The sequence below is a fragment of the Agelaius phoeniceus genome, chromosome 4 (genome assembly GCF_051311805.1).
Source record: "Agelaius phoeniceus isolate bAgePho1 chromosome 4, bAgePho1.hap1, whole genome shotgun sequence".
NCBI lineage: Eukaryota > Metazoa > Chordata > Aves > Passeriformes > Icteridae > Agelaius > Agelaius phoeniceus.
Window position 1 is genome coordinate 45,453,859 of NC_135268.1, and position 21,231 is coordinate 45,475,089.

The 21,231-nt window shown below is 34.4% G+C and overlaps 1 protein-coding gene across 1 annotated transcript in view; it reads right to left on the minus strand.

Moving 5' to 3' along the window:
• TUSC3 (tumor suppressor candidate 3) overlaps positions 1–21,231 on the minus strand; it is a 109,608-nt gene that overhangs the window by 4,493 nt on the left and 83,884 nt on the right. The window contains exons 7-9 of the mRNA XM_054632960.2: positions 18,528–18,591; positions 5,929–6,003; positions 3,085–3,175 (exon numbers count right to left, since the gene is read on the minus strand). Coding sequence (XP_054488935.1) covers positions 3,085–3,175; positions 5,929–6,003; positions 18,528–18,591 — 230 coding nt within the window. The remainder of the gene's footprint in view (positions 1–3,084; positions 3,176–5,928; positions 6,004–18,527; positions 18,592–21,231) is intronic.

The following is a 21,231-nucleotide window of genomic DNA, read 5'->3' on the forward strand; positions in this document are numbered from 1 at the left end:
CTGCAGAAAGGAGGATGCACAGCAGATTGTGTTATTGTTTCACTTCTTACCAATGTGTGATATTTCACAAAGAACTGACTTGGCTGTTCAATGCCAGAGAATGGAAACAATTTAGGACATTTGAATTCTTTTCTTTTTTAAGTAGGATAGGGAAGTTGATGCTTGAGGTCATGCATATAGCATTAAAGCAATTTCAGTTTTCTTTAACTGTGTTTTTAGGCAGGCCAACATAATGTCACTTTTTCCCTGACAGATCATTAGTATGCATTGTTGTTAATATTGTTAAAGGCAAAGCTTTACTAGCCTGAGGACAATTCATCACATAAAGACTGAGAGTTTCAAGGTGAAATCTACAACCAGTGAAAGGAAAAGGATAGACATATTTCACATCTTAAGATATATGCATTGGGATCAATTGATGAGGTATGGAAATGGAACTTCTAGGAAGATCTTAAGGAATTCAGACAAGAAGATTAATGTATTTTAGCACATAAGACTGAAGTTAAAATGCAAGATACTAAATTAAAAGAGGAAAGAGAAAATAAGAGTTTATATACTTGGTCCTCCTCAGTGTATTGCATATTCATTAAAATTCCTAAGAACTATCCACAAGAAACATAGAGGCTTCTCTAAAAAATGCTGCGGGATTGTGAAGAAGATGACACATTGTGACCACTGAAGTGTCAAATAATCAACAGTGTTTATTTAAAATAACAGCAAATTGGGTCAGAGCTACCCAAGAGACCAACAGAAACATGAAAGATTTAGCACTGGAAAGGACCTGATAAATAAATTACACATTTACATTTTAAATGAGTAAATGAAATTTGATAATAGCAGAGCAAAAGGATCAGCTGTAGTGATGGCTTCCAATACTAGACAATTGTGAGGATTTAAGATTGAGTGAGGATTTAAGATTGAATGATTAATTTATTACCAGGAAGACTTGGAACCATCCAGGACAGACCAACTAAGCCCAAAAGATCTTGAGTAATCATGAAGAAGCAGTAACAGTATTTGAAAAACCCCAAGAAAACTGCATCACACTTACCCAGCTATTAAATGTTTCCTATGAGTTTAGGCATAAACACTGTTCATTTCTTTATGAATTTACTTGATTTATAAGTTATGGTATTGACTCTAATTAGCTCCTTAAGACAGAATTTGGTTTATGGATCTAGTAATTTTTTCACAGTAACAACATGATATGGCACTACTTTATTTTATCAGGATTTTGATGAATTATCCTTTTTCATTGTCCCGGATTTATTTATTTTTTAACCAGCTTTAGCATACTACCAGGTACACTTTTGACATGTATCACCCTATCAAATGAATAAGCTTTTATTAGAATTCTGCCCCCTAGCCCCAGATCTTGCTCTCCTTTATTCTTAGCTTGGATAATAAAAGAGAAGTATGAAATCTACATAGGCCTCCAACTTCTGCTAGACACTCCCATTAAAAGACATCTGGTATTTCAATAAATTCTAGATTAATTGTGGGGAGAATAAAATTTAAAACTCTACTCCACCTAGCATTTACAGCAAACAGACTAGCAAGAGAAGAGAGAAAAGCCCTACATTATTTAAATTAAGATTCCCAAAGTTTATAATACCTGATACTACAAGATATATTCAGTGACTAAGTTTGCACTAACACCAATGGTATGGTGTTGGCATGCAAACTCAGAGAGCACACTAATGCTCACAATGCTGCTCAGCACCAGACATCCTAGGTATCAGGCAGCAGCCAAAATCCCCTGTTGCCAACTTTCACAAAAGCAATGCAAGGTCTGGCACAGATATATAAGCATGATGTTATAAGTGATATGAACATTCCTAATATGAACTAAAAGTGAAACTAGTACAATTGTCAGGTTCTCTTTAGTAACTGATAAACTGCATGGCAGGGAACACGCCACCACCATCGCCTTCTCCATTTAATAAACTTGTTATGAGAAGTTTATTAAGTGGAGAAGGGAGCTCAGACCATGGGTTGCCATTCTTTGGCAGTGCTTCTCAAGTGAGCTTTCAGCTGCAGATTAAGCTCATAAATCCTGCTTCTTTAAAGTTTAAGACTTAAACAGTTAATGGAAGGTAAGAAAACCTCACACTTAAGAAAACTGTATCCTGCCTTTCACCCCAACTCAGTCAAGCTAGAAGTAATCTCCAGAGAGGATGGTGAGAAGCAGGACAGTCTATCCCAAATGGCTATTAATTTCATACTGATGAAATTTTGCAGAATGATGCCACTGAGTCCTTTACAGACCTCTTTCCTTAGCAGAAATTACTAAAAAGCAGGAGCAAACCTTGTGCACATATTGCAACAGAAAGTTTCCTTTTCTTCAGTATGGTGTTATTAAATAATAAAACTAATCTGAAGCAACCTAAATGTCAATTAAATGGCATAAAGAGACCAACCTCTGTAAAAATGAAAATAGTTCTGAAGTCTTAGAGCAAAAACTAACAGAAAAATTGTAAGGTTATAGCTGAAATGTTACATCTAAGTTGGCTTTGCAAGGCTGAATCCTTTTTAGTGGAATATAACAAAAAATACAAAACTGGCTGTTGTTTTAATCATGTGGCCTAATCAGAGAAATGTACTTTTTCCTTTGTCAGAAAAATTGTAGCTGTTTAACTGACAGGTGTATGTATAATTTAGAAAAACTATAATCCTTTCTCTCCTGCATGGTGCAGCTGACAAAAGAAAAGGGTACTTTTAGTGAAGTCAAATTTTAGCAGCATAGAGTGCTTTGTTTTTTCTGCCCTGTCTTAAGTACATCTTAGTTATACAAAAATAAAAATCTAATAAAGCCTTACAAACCAAAGCATGGTTTTTTTTCTGCATTTTTCAGGGGGGCACTGCATATGTCACACATCTGTGCTCAAACCCTTTTAACTGGTCTGCTTTAACAGTTGCATTCCAGTCCTTTTTGGGTTGTTTAAATTAATCACCATTCTTCCTGCTTCTACCACCTTCCATTGACTTCAGTGGTAAAGATTAAAGATTGTTTAGCTGAAAGCAATTCTTAAACTTCTACAGAGCTATTACAGTCTATAGGATGAGAATTTAAAGACAGATTACCTGTATGGGTAGCCGTGGTATTTGGAGCGAAATATCGACAGCAGGAAGCTGAAGAAAAAGACCACAAGACCAAGGCCTACCAGACATATTACTGGAAAGAAAATAACTTTGTTTATTAGCACATAAAAGATTTAAAACTGCAATCTCTACAAACAATATTATTTATGTCAATCATTTATAGAGAATTCTGACACAGTTAAACACAAAATGTTACTGCCTTGACTACTGAAGCCCACTATCTTCTGACAGGATTTCAAACAGATATGGAAATAACATTTATGGTTATTAGGAAAAAATAACCTGTCAGGGCAAATGTATTTTCAAGAAAAAAGCAGAAATTTGAAAGTCAAATGTATGTGGATGCAAACACCTTACCGCTGATAATGGATTTAATAGCCCATTAAATTATACATATCAAATAATGTCATTTCAGGTATTTGCTTGTTCTTTTTGGAAAAAAAAAATTCCATTTAGAAAAATGTCCCTTGACTAATGGAATCATGTCTCTAGCCAACCATCTATGGCTGAAGTAGTAGTAAAGGCAGCTTAGTGACTATTTTATCTAGTTACTAATAGCTAAAAATGTCACTGTTCTAAGTTCCAAGGCTGGCAGCCAAATTACTTTTTACTCTTAGCTCACTAGCAATACAAATCTTCAGGTTCTGAAGGTAAATAACAATGATGCAGATCTTCTGATACCATCCAGGTGAAAGTGCTTTGCATCTTTTCAGATAGAGAATGAACTAACAAAGCAAATGCTTAAATTAACAAACAAAATTTGGAACATCTGTTGGCATCCTGTGCACTAATAGCATAAAACCTTCTTGATTGTGATAGCCCACTCTACTGCAAGTAAGTAATTTTTTTAAAAAGGGGCACATGTTCCAAACTGAGATGCAGCTCATCTGCATTAGATAACATTTTGATTCAAGTGAGCTACTTTGATTTTAAAAATTCCTCTTCTTATACTATTCCTACTTCAGCCAACTCCTTGCTATTTAATTGCAATATTCATGCTTCAAAAGTGTGCTGCCTTTGAGCGAAGGATGAGAAAACATGAAGCGAAGGAAACTGACAATGATGCATTTTTTCATTAAAACTGACCATGTGGAAAGTGACACGTCAACTGGAATATAAAATTTCTACAGTTATTTTGAGAAAACTAGCCAGGTACAAACCTAATAAACATACTTCATTATAAAGAAATCACCACTCACAAATATGATTTACAAGCATGGATGAATAAACTGGAAGCATGAACAGTGCAAGGCAGATACACAGAAAGCATTCATATAATGGCCACAAAGAGCAAAGAGCCTGAATTTTTACTGCAGTCCACTGATATTTCAGTGTGTTCACAGGCCCAGAGCTATGATCAAATTCCAATTAAACTTATGTCACTGTATCTTTTTGATACCTTGTGAAGGCTGTCCTAGAACAGAGACTAGACAGAGCTAAAGAATAAAGTAGGTATTTATTAAAGTCTCCAATGGATCCACCTTGGGCAGCACAAGAGCCCAGCCAGGACTACACCCAAGATAAACCAAAATGGTCACAAAATGGGTGACCGGTCACAAGGTCTCACACTTTTATATGCCCTGGTCCATTTGCATACGGGAGTTAATTGTCCAATTATAGCTTTAGGTTATGAAGTTCCATCCTTCTTGTTCTCTCTTCAGCCCACCGCTGTTTATGCTCTTGGACCTGAAATTTGGATCAGTTGTCCTTGTTCCCAAGCTAGAAAAGGAACTGTTTTGTTTACCTACTCTGTGAAGAGAGCTTACCATCCCTTAATATGAAGCTCAGAACTACACACTAAAGCAGTACAGAATCTGAAAAATATAAAAGATAAAACCTAAAGCATCACTTTGACACCACTGTTAAAGCTAGCTACTATAGAAGATATTCAGAATTAATGACACATCTACAGCTTGCTGAAGGAGAGTCTCTAATTACTATAGATTAGAGATATCTCTAGCCATTCACCCATTCACTCTAGTTATCATGAAGAGTTCTAGAATCCTTTTAAAGAAAATGGTTGGCCAGCTCTATCTGCAATACTGTGTATTACAGGGTACCTAAAGAACTGACCTCAAAAGAAAGAGGAGGCAGTGTAGGAAATCTGGTATCTTCCAAAGACCTTCAATGGCTTATATAAGAAAAATAAGTCAGGGGATATAAAAAGTGCAAAGGCAGATAGGCATCTTTGTTTGAACCTATGTCATACTCAGTAAAACCTTGTTTGACATAACAGTGAGGAAGTTTGATTCTGGATAAAACACTTTCATATTGTGTGTTTATGTGATTCATTGAGAAAAAAATCTCACAAATATTCTGAGTACCAACAAATTTCAGAAAACATTAAAAATTGCACTTCAAGCTAAATATCTTTAGACATTTCAGATTAGGTATGTTCTGCATTAAACCTACTGTTGGGCTTCCACCTTCCTCTGGAGACTCGATACTTGCAAGAGTACCAAATAAAAGAATTTTCACACTATTTTGGATGTTGTCATCTGAAACCAACATTTTGAAACTCTTGTTCTTTAATGTCACTGACTTCTAATATAATTCAAGAGCCAAAAAGCATTTATGCAATGTAGTAGAGATACTGTGTCAAGCTGTACCTTGGCTGAAAATGCTTAAAGTATTTTTTTACTGTTACTATTTCATGTGAATGCAGTTTTATCAACAGAATTTTTATGCTCTACTCTTTTCCAAACAACTAAAGGTAAAAATTGGTTTAAGTAGAGACTGTCTGAAAGCTTAATCAGATATTCATTTGTAATTTTGCAGTGTCTTCTAATTGTCCAAGCATTACTTTAGCTATAAAGTATAACTTACTTCTCCTTTTTCCAACATCCCCTTTGGAGGTAGCAGCTTCATTCAGGAGTACCATTCCCATGGTGATAGCAGCATCTGAATTGCCATTGTCAAGGAAAGCAGCAGATGTGTGGATACCTCAGAAAGCCACAAAGGTACATCTATGAACTACAGGTTTCAAGTTCATAAAATAAAAGAAGGTATTTATATGTAACAACTGTGTATCACAATCTGTACCGTGCCAATCCAGTCACCTATGGCAAAAATGTGCAGGAATTTCTTTGTACATTCTAGATTTAAAAAAAAACAAAGAAGGTTCAAGAAGTTTTAAAGGACAAGTCATCAAGTAGGACAAAAATTTTGGACAGTTATGGAAATAGCCATTCCCCAATATTTTAAAATATTCTGTATATTGGTAGCAAAAGATTTTTAAAAAACAGAAACTGAAAGATCCAGAAATCATTCACTGCAATTGCACACAATTCACTGGTTATGTGACACAAACTGAAGCAGTTGGACTGGTTTATCTTCCTCTGCATTTAGATAAGGTATTAACTCCCTCTTTAGTGTCATATTGCTTAACAGTTTAGCAGAGAAACATCTCAGAGGCAAAGTCCTCAGTCACTTTCAGTGTTTTGTTGTCTTATTATAACTGTTACAAACCTGAACAAGTACATAACAATAAAACAATTTCACTAATCTAGCAAGCTCTTAAGCCATTCTCCTAATTGTTTATTTGAAGCCATATCAACAAAAAGGAACAGTTACTACTGTGCATAACATCTGTTCTGAAACAGAGGCAAGCCTGAATGCTACTCTGAAGCAGGTGTGAATCATGAGAACCATTGGTCACAATAGCAGCAAAGACAAACTTCAACACACTTTTACAGATGGTCAAATAAGGTTGGAGTTTTCAACATTACTTAACCCAGGGCATGATGACTACAGACTTGAAGAATAAGATGTTATTATTTATGCACACCATTCAAGAAGATACTTCAAATGTGCTAGATACATATGTAATATCTGCCTCTCGTAACATTACACTTGCACTGATCATAATATATTAATATTTTTTCATTTTAGGAATGTTCAAAATTAGACCAAAATGTTCAAAGACATCTGAAATTTTCATTGTAAAATTTTAATTAAGCTGAGCCTGAGCAAAAGGATTTAGAACTGTCAATGTGAACACAATCACACTTCCTAAGAGATGAGCAGCCTGACTCAGGTTTGACTTCCAAATTTTATACACACAAACTGAGAAAAGTCAAATGAAGAATAACAAGATTTTTAGAAGTAAACATCAATGGTGAAAGATGGCAGAAGCAAATAGGCAACATAGAGGAAATATAATTTTTACATCACCTCTTTGATGCAGACATCTTCCTACAGTCCTAAATTAAGCTCCAATTAAAATTATGCTAGTAACTCAAATTAAATTCCTCACACATGTACAAGCTGCAAGACACAGAGCCAGTCTGTGAATAATTGGTTACATTCAAGTCTTCCAAAAGCTTATGACTGCACTTGAAAAAATACTAAAAAAAAAAAAAAAAAAAAGGCAAAATACTGTGAAAAAAAATATCTTGGAATCCATGATACAAAAATTGCTTTCTAAAAGTTTTACTTGTTAAGATTCAGATTCACGAGCATATGAGACTGGGAATCTCCTGTTCTACTGCTATGCTCCCAGTAGTGAAAAAGAATTGGGGAGAATGTAATGAGAATAATTCAATTCTTCATTTTTCATTGTTACAAAACCATAAAGATTAATTAATTGAGGCAGTTGTCACAAAAAGGGCTGAGAAAAAATATTCCATATGTATTTCTACCCTATTAAAGAAAAGCCCCTAAGGCAGCATTACCTAATAACTTTATTTTACCAATTCCTCACTTAGATTTTAGTAGTGTTTTTCTCCTGAGTTTAACAGTCAAGGGAAAAAAACCTCACAGCCCCAAGATGTAAAGGTAACTCACCAAGTCCTCTTGGGAAAGTGCTACTTTTTGCAAAGGTTTTGAAATGCCTTGTAAATGTTTTGTGTTTTTGTTTTTTTTTTTTCTTGATTATCTCATGCAGTACCAGTACATAGTGTGGTTCTTTGCTATTTCTCTTACCTGGCTGCTTCTGAGAAACAAACCAACCAACCAACCACACAGTAAAAAGCCATTTGGGAGACATCCCCTGTGTAACAAAGTTCTTATTTTCTTAGCAGACCATGAGTTTAATTCACTTTTCTTACCATCAGGAACAACAATCTCACAAAAGTAAGTTGTTTGCTCTGCAACTGAGAACTATAGATCTGTAACCACATGAATTGTGCTGGGGAATTCTTCCCCTCTCTTTTGAAGCTTCACACCATTACCCCTAAAGCTTCCCTAATGCTGTCACTATTTTTGCTTCAGTTGTTGCTTTCTAACCTTAATCAACATTGCTGAGCTTTCAGCCTCATTGGCTGCCTTTTACCTTCAATGACATCGGCTTCACAGCCACACTGTAACACTGTGCATGCCACCTGCCTCAGCTCTCTGTTGCTAAAATAAAAATTAAACCTGAGTTGTCATTTTGATACAATAATTAGCTTTTTTACCAGAGAATATATAGCTTGTTACTATTTTTCACTCATTCCTAAGTTATGTCTTCACAATGTCTTGATATTATACAACACAAGGCAACAGTCCCAGCTCTGAAAATAATCTTTTACAGTATCACAATTCTCTAATAGTGCAGAATGTAAAATTTTAGCAAGTGGTTACTTGAACCTGCAAAAAATGATGCATCAAAAGATGTACTTATTTTCCAATTCCTCTTTATCTGCCTCACTATGCCTTATGAAACTATTTTGAAAAGATGAGGAGAATGTGGCACTCAGATAAGCCAAAGAAAGCAAATGTTTTCTGATGAATTTATTCCTCTATTGAATTTTTTTTGTGTAAATCCTGTTATATACCTTCCCAAATTATTACACTTTTACATATGAAACTTCTGTTTTCCTTTTCCCAGCTGATAGGTTTTCATAAAAATTGAAAACATATTATTTACATAGGGCATTTGAAAAGGTTTTGAATTTTGATAGAGGAAGAACAACAGTTTTAAAGCAGGATGAAAAAGGCAGTAATAATCACAATTTATAAGCTTACACAATAAAATGGCCGGTAGTAACAGAATAAGAGATTGAGCCCTGAAAAAGTCAAGATGCATTATCAGAAATAGGGAAAAAACCAGACCACTAAATCCAAAACAAAACAGAACAAAAAATATTGGATCAATAAAATCAAAATTATAGATATCCTACAAAATGAAACTAATTACTAGTAAATTTTGGATACTTATTATTAGCATACTTTAATAGAAAATTTAATCACAGAATGCCCAAAAGGAAGAAAACCTGATAATTCCAAAGTTTATTAATGTAATACATAATTTATATCATTATGTCACAAATTTATTCATAATTAGTAGTAAGTGAGGAATGAAAGAAAGAGAGAAAATAGCCTGACTTAGCCTGACTAGCATTTCATTACTTATGTAAAAAAAAGTTTGGTGGTCTCATTCATATTCAGTTGTATTTTTGCCAAGGGTGCAAAATCTGGCATTAGCATTACAAACACAGAAAGAAACAACTACCTTTTAAAATGCAGATCATGCAGTTGCTTAATAACACATGAGCAAGAAAAACTAGAGAACAAAATATTCATCCACTTGAGCCTGTGCTCAGTTTACTGTTACCTAAAATGGGGACAGATTATCATTCAATCTTTAAAAATTGATGGTTCAATTTAGCAGACATGGAACAAATAAAAGCACACACTTTTTTTCAAGGAGTAATATGATCAAGAGAAAGATCTACAGAGATTTTGTCCTCTCTCTTTTCTATTTAATTTTCTTTTTTTTTTTCTTTTGATTGTATTTTTTGTTTGCTTGGCTTTTTGCTGGGGGATGATGATTAGAACATGAGAAATTCTTTGCTGGCCCCTTACAAGAGGGCATATTACGCTGATAGAGATATTTAGCTTTTTCTTACTGAGACTTAAACTTCTATGTTTAAGATGCCAACTTCCCTACATTTCATCTCACTGAAGAAGGATTATTTCTAAATCAGAAGTTGAAAAAGTGGAGAACAGCCTGAAAATTATTTATCTGAATATGGATTTATGGATGAATACACAATCAAGCTCTATTTTAAGTATTTTTTAATGGCCTGAAATCCACTTGTAATGATACTAAAAACAACCCTAAGCATACTTCCTGTTTAACACCTTCTGGCTTCAGCTTAACTGAATGTTTTTTCAATAATTTTAGGAAGCATCCCACAAGTCTTGGCTTTCACAGAATTCTACTCAGCTCCTTGAAATATGCATGTCACAACAGTGAAGTAGCTCAAAGTTTGCATTTCTACCATTGAAATTCCAACTATACTATACCACTTTTCTTTTTGATGCTTTTTCATCATTTTAACAGAGCAGAGAATAGATTTCACACTAATATAGAATGTCCTATAGTGAAAAAGTTTATTATTAATTTGATTCGTTTTAGCTTCAATTTATGAACCTGTCACTCTAATCCACAGACAAACTGAAGGAACTATTGCTCTTGTGGTGCTCTTAGACATCTGAGAATGGAAAGGCCATATAAAAGCATCAGAAGGAGAAAAAGACTCTGGAATCTGTTTTAATTCAGCTGCAAAATGGAGCACAGAGATACCTGATTAAATTTCTGTTAAATCACTAATCAAACATTCAGAGTTTTTCAGTCTGATTTACATCCTAATTATTCACATTTAGGATCAGCTAAAACTAACATTGGGGAAATGATTTTTACATTTATTATTTATGACCTTTTTGGTTGTATAGATTACATCTAATGAAATTTCAGGTTTAGTCCTGTCCACCTTGCAAATTTCTATACCATGGTTTGCCCCATAATATCTTTTTTTAGCTTCACTTGTATTTTGCAAACAATTTCTTTAAATTTTCAAATATGTATTTCAAATTAATATTCAAATCACAAAAGTATAAACACCTCTAGAACAGGTAGATGTATAACAGTACTTTACTTTCATTAATGTTAAGCATACCAGAGAAACAAATAAATGAATTTCTTAACAGTTTAATTTAACTTTTAAACACAGACACATTTCCTAAAACAAACTTCATTTGAGCTATTTTTAAGTATTGATGAGGCTATATAATTTTTTCTCAGTATTCTAACACTACTACAAACTACCTTATCTACCTTATTTTCAAGCACTTTATTTCAAACACTAGACCTATGATGTCTCATCTGTTTGTTGGCACACACTTGATACTTGCACGCAGGCACAATCTCTCTTGCTTTCCCTAAAAACCTATAAATATTTTTGAGAATATCACACATTCTTTTTCTACACCGTAAGTCATCATCAGTATGAGTCTAGGCTGTCGTTTTACTCTCCAACATTGCTAGGATCTAGGCAATATAATTTATTTCTTAGCTGAATGCACTTGAGGATTACTCCATTTAGTAAAAGGCATCTGTGGATCCAAAAAGTAAAAAATTAAACTTTGGACTAGTTTTCTGCATCTTTTATCAAGCTAATATTTTTCTTAACCGCTAAAATAATTAACTGAAGCCTAAACAAAGCCTTAAAAATGTCTTCAGCCCATTTAGGTCAGTGAATGCCTTGTGTTGTGTGGACTAGTAGTCAGCTATTTGTGAAAGGCAAATAAAAATGGGCCAATTGGAAGAGCAGCTGACAGCTAGATTAGCTTTGCAGGCGTCTGCACTTGCATTGGAAAATTTTAACCAGAAACTGAAAATTGTTGAAAATCACTGAAATTCAGAGTTGGTAAATTCATGCAGAGGACACACACCATAGGTGAAGGTAGTTCACCAATTCCAGAGTACTGCCATTAGCTTATGAAAGATTATGATTTATGTTTCATGTTGTGTTAACAAATGCCCAACTGTAAATTTAAGGTCTCTGCATATCTCTCTCACATTTAAGGAACCTTAATGTCTTTTCTAAAGGGTCATATTATGAATTGCTTTAAGGCCAAGTGTTGCGGTGCGAGCAGTAGGAGACTTTGTTAACATAAAACTGTCCTGATTTTTCTAGCTATCATCTCCTTATGCTTCACTACATTTAGGAGGAATCAGACAGCTTCCAGAAGAATCAGAATAAGTTACAAGGTTAACTGGCAGTACAGGCAACTAATGCAAGTGAATAACAGAAAATGTACAGGATGTTCTGCTGCTTTGGATGTTGATTTCCTAAGTTAATTAGGAAGCATGCTTAAATATGCTATAATGTTTTGGTTTTAGTCCTAACTTTATCCACCATGGTCTTCTTTCTTTCTTATCCTTAAGATCAAGAATACAACAATCTTGTCTAACTGCTTTAGTTACCATCCTCATTCACTTTACCATATAATCTCTGAGGAACACACAACTAGTTGTGCATATTGATGCACAAGTGACAGAATCTTACTACTGAGAGCTAAGTGAATATTATTCAACTAACTTACGACTCAAAATTTCAGATTCTTATGTTCAGTGACTCTGACATACAGAAAGTCATCTCTTTACATTCATCTTATGGAAAAGTTTCCTCACACCACAGAGGCACTTAATACACTTAATTTAAATTCCCTCTGTAGGACAGGAAATATTATCTCTTTCATAATAGGTGTCATTTTAATGCTACCAAAAAGCTTTGTCCTTTTCCCTTTCAATCAGTATCTCATACCCACCCACACAGGTGTCCCATTAAACTTTGCCTTGGGAATTCAAATTAGGAAACTGAAAAGATATTTCCATTTTTACTTAGGTGCATGTGTTTAATCAGCATCAATGCTAAGTTTAATAGCAATAATGAGAAAACATACCAGGTTAATCAAAACTGCTAATTCCTATAATAATGGATTTTGGTTAATATATCTCTTGTATAGGAGCTATATTATATAAATATATTATATAAGTATATAAGCAAATTTTTTAATAACTGAAACTCTTTTGATAATTAAAATACTTACTTTTAAATTTACTCCTTAAAGTAGGGATCCACTGTACTACAAAAGGGAAAAAACTATGACATATTACATTCAAAACAGTTTTATTTCTCTGGGGAATGACATAAAAACTTGATGAAAATTCATTAGAAATACTGAATAGTGTCTACAAAAAGGAGAAATAAAAGAATTTAAGAAATCTTTTAACTTCAACACAGCTTATCAAAAATTATTACTCCTTATCTTTCTTGCTGTATCTTGACACCCAGAGCAATATTTACAGCTGCACACTTCAATGCCTTTTTGGATATAACAGCCATATACACTATCTGTATTCAACTGTAGTTAATTACAACAGTAAAATTGATTGGGCAGTCTACTACATGTCATTTCTCTTAGGCAATGACAGCTCTTCATTCCAAAGTTATCTCTCTTTTGCATTTATGTCTTCTTAATAACTCTACCAACAGTACTTCAATACCCTTGTCTTTAGTTTCTCTTTCTTGTCTCTCCAAGAATGTCAACCTACTCAGCATTTAAAAAAAATTTATTAGTACCCATCATTTCTGCTGACTCCTCTTATCTATGACCCAATTTCTGTCAGAAGAGGGCTGCAAGAATAGACACCACAAGCCTGGAACATCTTCTGCATGGGGAAAGAGAATTTTTCAACTTGGAAATAAGAAAAGAGAAGTATCTTTGGTGAACTCTATAAAGCTCCAAATGGAAGGGGAAAAAAGAGAGAGAATGGACTGCTTCCCATGACTTATATACTAAAGTTACACAATACATTTACTGTGCAAATATTAGGCAAAAAAAAATCCTAAAGGAATAAATTCTGCATACTACATGAAGTTTACACTGAAAATTCATTGCTATAGAATGTTATCCCATAATTAATTCAAAAAAGGATTAAAAAGAACTAAGAATTTATTAATTGATTACTAGAATCTATAACGTTCTTTATAGTCAATCTGGCTCAAAAAACCCTGAATCATTTATTCTGTTTGATTGTTTTGTTTTGCACAATTTTTCTCTATGTTCTTAAAAGTAATTGCTGCACTAATACATGTGGATGCAAACTGATGATAACATGAGAAGATGATAAACTTTATTGCTAAATAAAAATGTGTTTAGATATGTGCTCTTTTTGCATGGTAGCATTGGATATTGAGCACACAATTACACTGCCTTACCAGGATTGTGACTGTGAACTAAGTTACTGCTCTGTGTAAACTGTGTAGTCCTTACAGATACGCAAACTCTTCAAGAGCAAAACATTGAATTACAGACTGCACAGTGACTAGCATGTTCACAGCTCCACACACGTTACTGCTTTTATATCATTTATCAAAACAAAATTCACTTTAAAAAAATCTATTCCATGCTCTAATTTTTCTTTGTGTCATCTGCCATATTTATTCTACAGCAGTTATACTTCTATTTATGTAATGACTTTTTGATAAATTTTCTACTTCATCAGAAAGTCTCTTTACTGAGACTTTCTGATGAAGTAGAAGATTTATCAAAATTTATACAACCCCTTCCAAAGTATTATGTGATGATGAAGTAGAAAATGAATCAAAATTGATACAATCCCTTCCAAAGTATTATGTGTGTAAATTGAGCCTAGTTGCTTGAAGCACTGATTATCAAGATGATGTGGGCATATATATTATATAAAACTTCCTTCTCAATTGCATATAATAACAAGGATTTGTTGTTTCTGGTGAGGATGTAAAAATTGGCCAATTTCAAAGAAAATTGAAAGCAGATTGAAAAGACCAGCATATTTTTATGGATATAACCTCAAATTAAATTTATACCTCTTATTTCATATTACTTTTTTTGGGAAATAATGATAAAAATATTTTCTTTATAAAATTTTTTTTAACCTGTCGATTTATGGTGAACAATGATGCATAATGTGGCATGAATAAAAGCCAACCTTGGTTTTTGTTTTATTCCTAGGCAATAAAAAGCTAAAACATAAAGGATCACATACTTTTACTCCATAGAGTGTTCTCTTCATTTTTTAATGAAAGCTTCACTACAGCTCTTCCACCAATTCTATAAGGCTGGCAAAAGAAATCCAAAGGGAAGCCAAATGTTATGTCAGACAAGATTGTAATTCATACCAGAATGCACCATGAACTGCAGGTGGGAAGGTTCAGACTGGATGAAAAACAGCTTCACAGCTGAAACTGCCCAGAGAGATTACGTGATCTCCATCCCTGAAGTTTTGAAAAAATTGCACCCGACAACACCAAGAAAGCCAAGCTCCAGTGTTAGTGATAATCTTTCATTAACAGGAAGACTGCAGTATGTAGTCTTCCAAGATCCCTTTCAACCAACACTTTTATGATTTCCATAATTATGTCCTGAAGTTAACTCTCCAATACAAGAGAAAAGGGAGCCAAAGAACAAAACTGAATGGGTCATCTTGTCAGCATAACACAGACTGCTCGAAGGAATAGCCTGGAAGTCACAGAAGTGTATAATATAAGCACCATGATATCTTAGAGGTCTTTTCCAACCTTAATGATTCTCAGATATCCAACCATGTCTTTTCACTGCTCCCTGCTACATGTTCATGAAGACATGTAGTTCATTAAGTCCATGAAGAACTTTCTCCCATAGGAGGAAGCACGGGAAGAGTGTGATGAGTCCTCATCCTGAGGAAGAAAGAGAGGCAGAGACAATTGTGATGAACTGGACACAACTTCCATTCTCCATCCCTTTGCACCACTGTGGGAGACCAAGTCGATACATCAGGAGTAAAGTTAAGCTTAGGAGGAAGGGAGGGGTGAAGGGAAAGTAATTTTAAGATCTGTTATTTAATTCTCATTACCCTTCTCTGATTTGACTGGTAGTAACTTCAATTAATTTCCCTGAGCCTCTCCCAGTCCTTATCTTGACCCATGAGCCTTTTGCTACATTTTCTCTCCCCTGACCAGCTGAAGAGTGACTGAGTGGCTTTGGCAGGCCCCTGTCCAGCCAGGGTCAGCCCACCCCTAGTGCCAATGAAATTCACCCCTAGTACCAGTCCTTGGTGAGTACACTGTATGTGTACATATACCTGGTATGTAATCAGTAAATTTGTATAGATTTTACTGAATTTAATTTTGCCTTATAAAATGACTTAAACTGTATCTGAAATCTTCACAAGTCCTTCTTACCCAAGTCCCAGTTATGAAGCTAAAGCATGGAAAACCAGATCTTTATATAGAAATCAGCTAGCAGATGGGGTAGGATGACTATCTAAAACAAAATACAGAAATGCAAAGGAAACTCATATTTTTTCATCTAAGGTATTAAAAATTCACTTTATAGAGAAATAAAACATTGCATTTCAACATCTAGCAAGAAGTGACAAGCTTACTACTAAAAAGTAAAAAGAAGCAACCAAATGAAACATGTACATTACCAGAATAGTAATGTCCTGGTTTAAAATTCAATGCATCTTTCAGAGGATACAATTAATCTTGCATATTTTTTTTCTATTTCCCACATTTTCTAACAACATTTAAAAAAAAAAATGAAGGAGCAATTGAGCAGCTCATAATTACTAACAACACTGAAAAAATAAAGGAATATTAATTTTCATGAGCAACTGTTAAACTCTGTCAAGATTTTGTGTGAAAGATTTCATTGTGAAATTTCTGTGTGACCAAAAACTCATCTCAACAATATTGAGCCATGAAATGAAACCTTAGAGAATTCTTTCTGCAAGTGGCAATGAACAACATCACTGAAAGGATTCTTTCAGACAGCAGCATTAATGTAGCCAGCCGACTTCCTGGTTTAAAGACAGTATCTGCCAACAAAAAATATCACTTTCATGCCTGAGTCAGAGAAAGTATGTCATCAACACAATTTTTATTATTAATATTCTCTGGTTTGGGGGCCTACTTTTCTCAAGCAGTCATTGGGTTTGTTTTAGCTAACAGATTTGTTTAAATTGTGGCAGTACACGAAAAGCAGAAAACTGTGAAATCATAAATTATAGCTCTACAAAGGAAAGCATAAAAATGCTACCAGTAAGATGCATACTCTATCTAATAAACGAAAAAATTTTCACATGAAATGCAATAGCTGTCTCTGTGTACTTTTAAAAAAATGTAGCATTAAAAGTAACAATCACTGAGTTTTGACTTGGCAGTTTTCAGGTGGAAACTCGACACAGATGGAAACTCTGTAGCCCCTCTGAGTAACCTGTTCCATACTTGCACACCCTTACAGTAAGAAGCATCTTCTTGTCTTCAGGCTGATTTTCCTGGTTTTCAGTTTTAGTCCACTGCCTCTTGCTCTCTCAAAGGGCACTACTGAGAAAGCCTGTCTCCTTCCTCTTCATGTCCTCCAATGAGGTACCAATGCACACAGATGAGATCTCCCTAGGAGTCTGCTTTAAGTTTAAACAGTTCCAGCTCCCTCAGCCTTTTCTCACAGGATAATCCCCTAATCATCTTTGTGGCTCTTTGCTGATCTAGCTCAATTTAAGTCTGCAACATTCCTGTACTGGGAGATCCAGAACTGGAAACAGCATTCCAGTCCAATTGCAAATATTATATTTGCTCTGCAAAATATGATCATAACTTTGAAACTAAATTAATAATGGCTATTTATGAAGCATATAAGGTTTCAAAAGTAGCAAAATGGATGCCAGTCAAATGAATGTAATGAAGGTGTAATGAGGGTGTTGTCTTTGGATAGGAAATGCCAAAGATGAAGGTAGACAGGGAAGTTAAAGGAAGGGCAGGTTCCAAGGCAACATAACTTCAGAGAGAGAACAAAAGAGTAGCCACTAGCCACGATCACAAATCTGGGATCTATCTATTACTGCAGATTGGGAAATACTATTTTCTTTTGCTTGTCCCCCTTAGAGAAAGATATTTGTGATGGAACTACAGAACTTTAAAAATGGTTAATGGTGATTAGAGTTCTCATTCAGTGAAGAAAGGTGGTAAGAATCAGGATTTTAAAACCCCAGACAGAAGTTTTTCTTACAGTTTAATAAAACTTAAAAAAAAAAAAAATACCCAACCCCGAAAACCCCAACTTAACTTTCTCTGAATCATTAAGACTGAAAGAGCACAAGTAGGTCTCAAAGTCTTTCTCTGAGGAGGTAATGTCAGAGCAAAAGTGATTGAGTTATTCATTTCAAGAAGCAGTAGTAAACTGTTTATATTAGGTAGGGGAAAAAAATCCAAGGACTATTGGAGGACAAATCATCTTCATGCACACTTGGTAAATTTCTGTGTGCCTTTCTTGTAAGAAAAAAAATTATTTTTTCATTGAATTTTTAATTATTATAAGAAAGATTAAAAAATAAGGAAAATTAGTTTTTGCCACTGGAAAGGTAACACTGAAAAGAAAAAAAAATTAAGAATAATAACCAGGCACAAGACTAACAAAGGAGATAACAAGGTGCACATAGGTGAAAAGCAATGCCAGTGTTACTTGGCAGTAAATAGAAACAACAATGAATATTTATTTAAACATATGATAAGTTAGCCAAATACAATACCTGCCTAAATGCTCAATGATATTCACTGCCAGAGCAATTGTATTTAACAGCACACTGTGCCTCATGTTGGTTTTATAATATTTATCACCAGTTTGAAGGATACTCAGCAGAAGAATTATATGCGACTCTGCCACGAACTGAGCCTGACTGCTTCCATGTATGTAACTCTGTAAAATAAAAATGAAAAACATTCCTTTAAGAAATCCATTGAACATGGCACAACCAGATATGTGAGAATAAAACCTGTTTTGCAGCAAAATGCAGGTAGCAACAGCTAGAAATTAACAGTACAGTTTATTTATATAGGTTTAGTAAAAAGGAATATTAAAAATTTAGACAAAACACATATACAGAGTAAATGTAATGTTTCAAACAGGAAAGCATTATGCTGGGCTCTTTTTCACTGTGCTGCTATGTGAAATAAAGAACATGCATTTATTTGCTCAAGTGATACAATTTTTCAGAAGAGAGATGATGAAATCAAGGGCATACCATAGCATGGTTTTTACAAAAGTGATAACTGAAGCCTGCCTTAAACAAATCATTCTACCTTAGTCTTTCTTAGATTGAGTGAAGTTTCTTCATACAAAGTCTATTTTGTTGTTCTCCAGTAAGGTAAAGTGTCCATCAAAGTTCCTAATGCATAAACCATCTTATTTAAATGAAAATATTGTAAAATAAATGTTAATACTAAAACTCAGTCTAACACAGTCTGCTGCCCTCTATTCCAAATAACTATTGTTAATGGGCTCCCACTGAACATTACAAATGTTTTTAGGTAGATTATTCTTAAAAGTTACCTAGCAATATATCTGTGTGTGATCAACAGGGTCCTCAAATTGCTTCCCCAAGACATTTTTCTCCAAGTACTCAAAACAGTAGCATGGCACATCTCCTCTATAGCTATGAGTCAACAGGAGCAATGCTTGGTAAGTACAGAAAATGACAGACTATTCCAGGGATGAAGATTAACCAAAATAATTTGCATTTGACAACTTATTGTGAATCATCTAAATTTATGACAGTACCTCATTCTATTTCTTATGAGGAATGGATATTAACCACTTCACAAAAGAATTGCAGAATGTGGTTTTTCCTCAGTGAACCTTCAAACCTACTTTCTAAGACAAAAAACAGAGTAGAAGTTTTCAGAAGACAGAAGAACAGTATTTAATGTAAAAAAACTATGGCAAACAGCTTTTCTTGAAGAGCGAGTGGTGAGACCTGTATAGCATTTTTATTTGTGTCCTTCCCTACAGGCATATGACAATACTTTGAGGCCACTTGAAGAATGGATTATATGTGTATTGATACATACATATGCAAATGTACCCCCCCACACACCAGTTCTGTACACTGCAATGGCCACCGACTCATCAAGTTTTGAAATTCATGTCCCTCTGTGACTCATACTTACCTAAAATAGAAATGTATTTAAAGAAACATTTTTAAAGGACTACTGAAGGATTACCTTTTTATCAATTCTCAAACTAAAGAACAGAACTCTCCACATGTAAGGTTTCTTTATTTTCGTACTACTTCTTTCCTTCTATAAGAAGATTGCTAAATGACATTCTCATGAAATTTTATTTCAAGCTACAAACCATTAAAACACTGAGAAGTACAATTTCTGGTTTTGCTATGTTTTCTGCTTTTTGACACTGAATCCACTTAATATTTGGAAACTCTGTGAAGTCTACCTGGCTGCAAATGCTTTAGGCAAGTGTTTTAAATAAATTCATTAATAAACTCAGATTTTCTCTTTCATTTTAAAGGCAGCAAGAGGGAGGACCAGGTAAGATGCCAAGATAAAATCTTGGAAGAGAGGCAACCATAGCTTGAGCAGAAAACTGGACAGCCACATGATTAGCACTGCCACACAACAGACAACAGCAAATGTCATTGGTGGTAGGACTTATAGGGGAACCAAAGCCTGAGTAACCCACACTTTAAACAACCAGTCCTTTTCCAATTCCAACATTCTCCCATATCAGGTCTTATTTCAAAAAAGAAATATTTGAATTTGGAACTGGAATAATCATATCCCTAAATCAGGCCATTTTCTTTGGCAGTGACAAACAATTGTTCAATGCATGCACATTTTTACGAAACTGTGTTAAATGTTTATCTACTATTCATAAACTCATTAAATATTTAGTGTTATTGAACTGCAGATGGTACACACACACACATATATACATAAATGTATATAAAATCCCACACCAGAGTACTCAAGGATAACAGCAATGCAATATCCTTTTTAAATTTCCCTAAATGCAGCATATGTTTGTGACTTCCCTTCAAGAGTCATAGTTGTCATGGTTCAGTAATATACTTAAGTATAATCTGTGCTCTTTTTTCCCTTTCTGTTAAAGCAGTGTAAATAAACCAGAAACAAAGCAAGGAAAAGTAAGGCCTCTGCAAGTCATGTGCTAATTCTTAAGGCAAGAAGAATTTTGGACTACCCAAAATTAAACACGATTTCAGGTGCTTTCTTAAAACAAACATCACAATGTTTATTTTCCATTAGGATACTAGGGCGAAGGGAGCTGATTAAACTGAGAAATAACTCATCCTGAGTTTATGAGATATGACACATACCTAATTAAAAACTGTACTGAAAACTGATCAAAAGCAGACAATTTTGCTAATAACTACTCTTGAAAATGATGAACTGAATTTGGATTGTATGTTGAAGAAATCCCTAGGTGGAGACTGTGCCCTGAAGGAGACAACAGGCCAAGTTCAAGCTAACATATGTAGAAAGCAATGAAGCAACAGAGTAGTTAACTGCCCCAAAGAGAGAG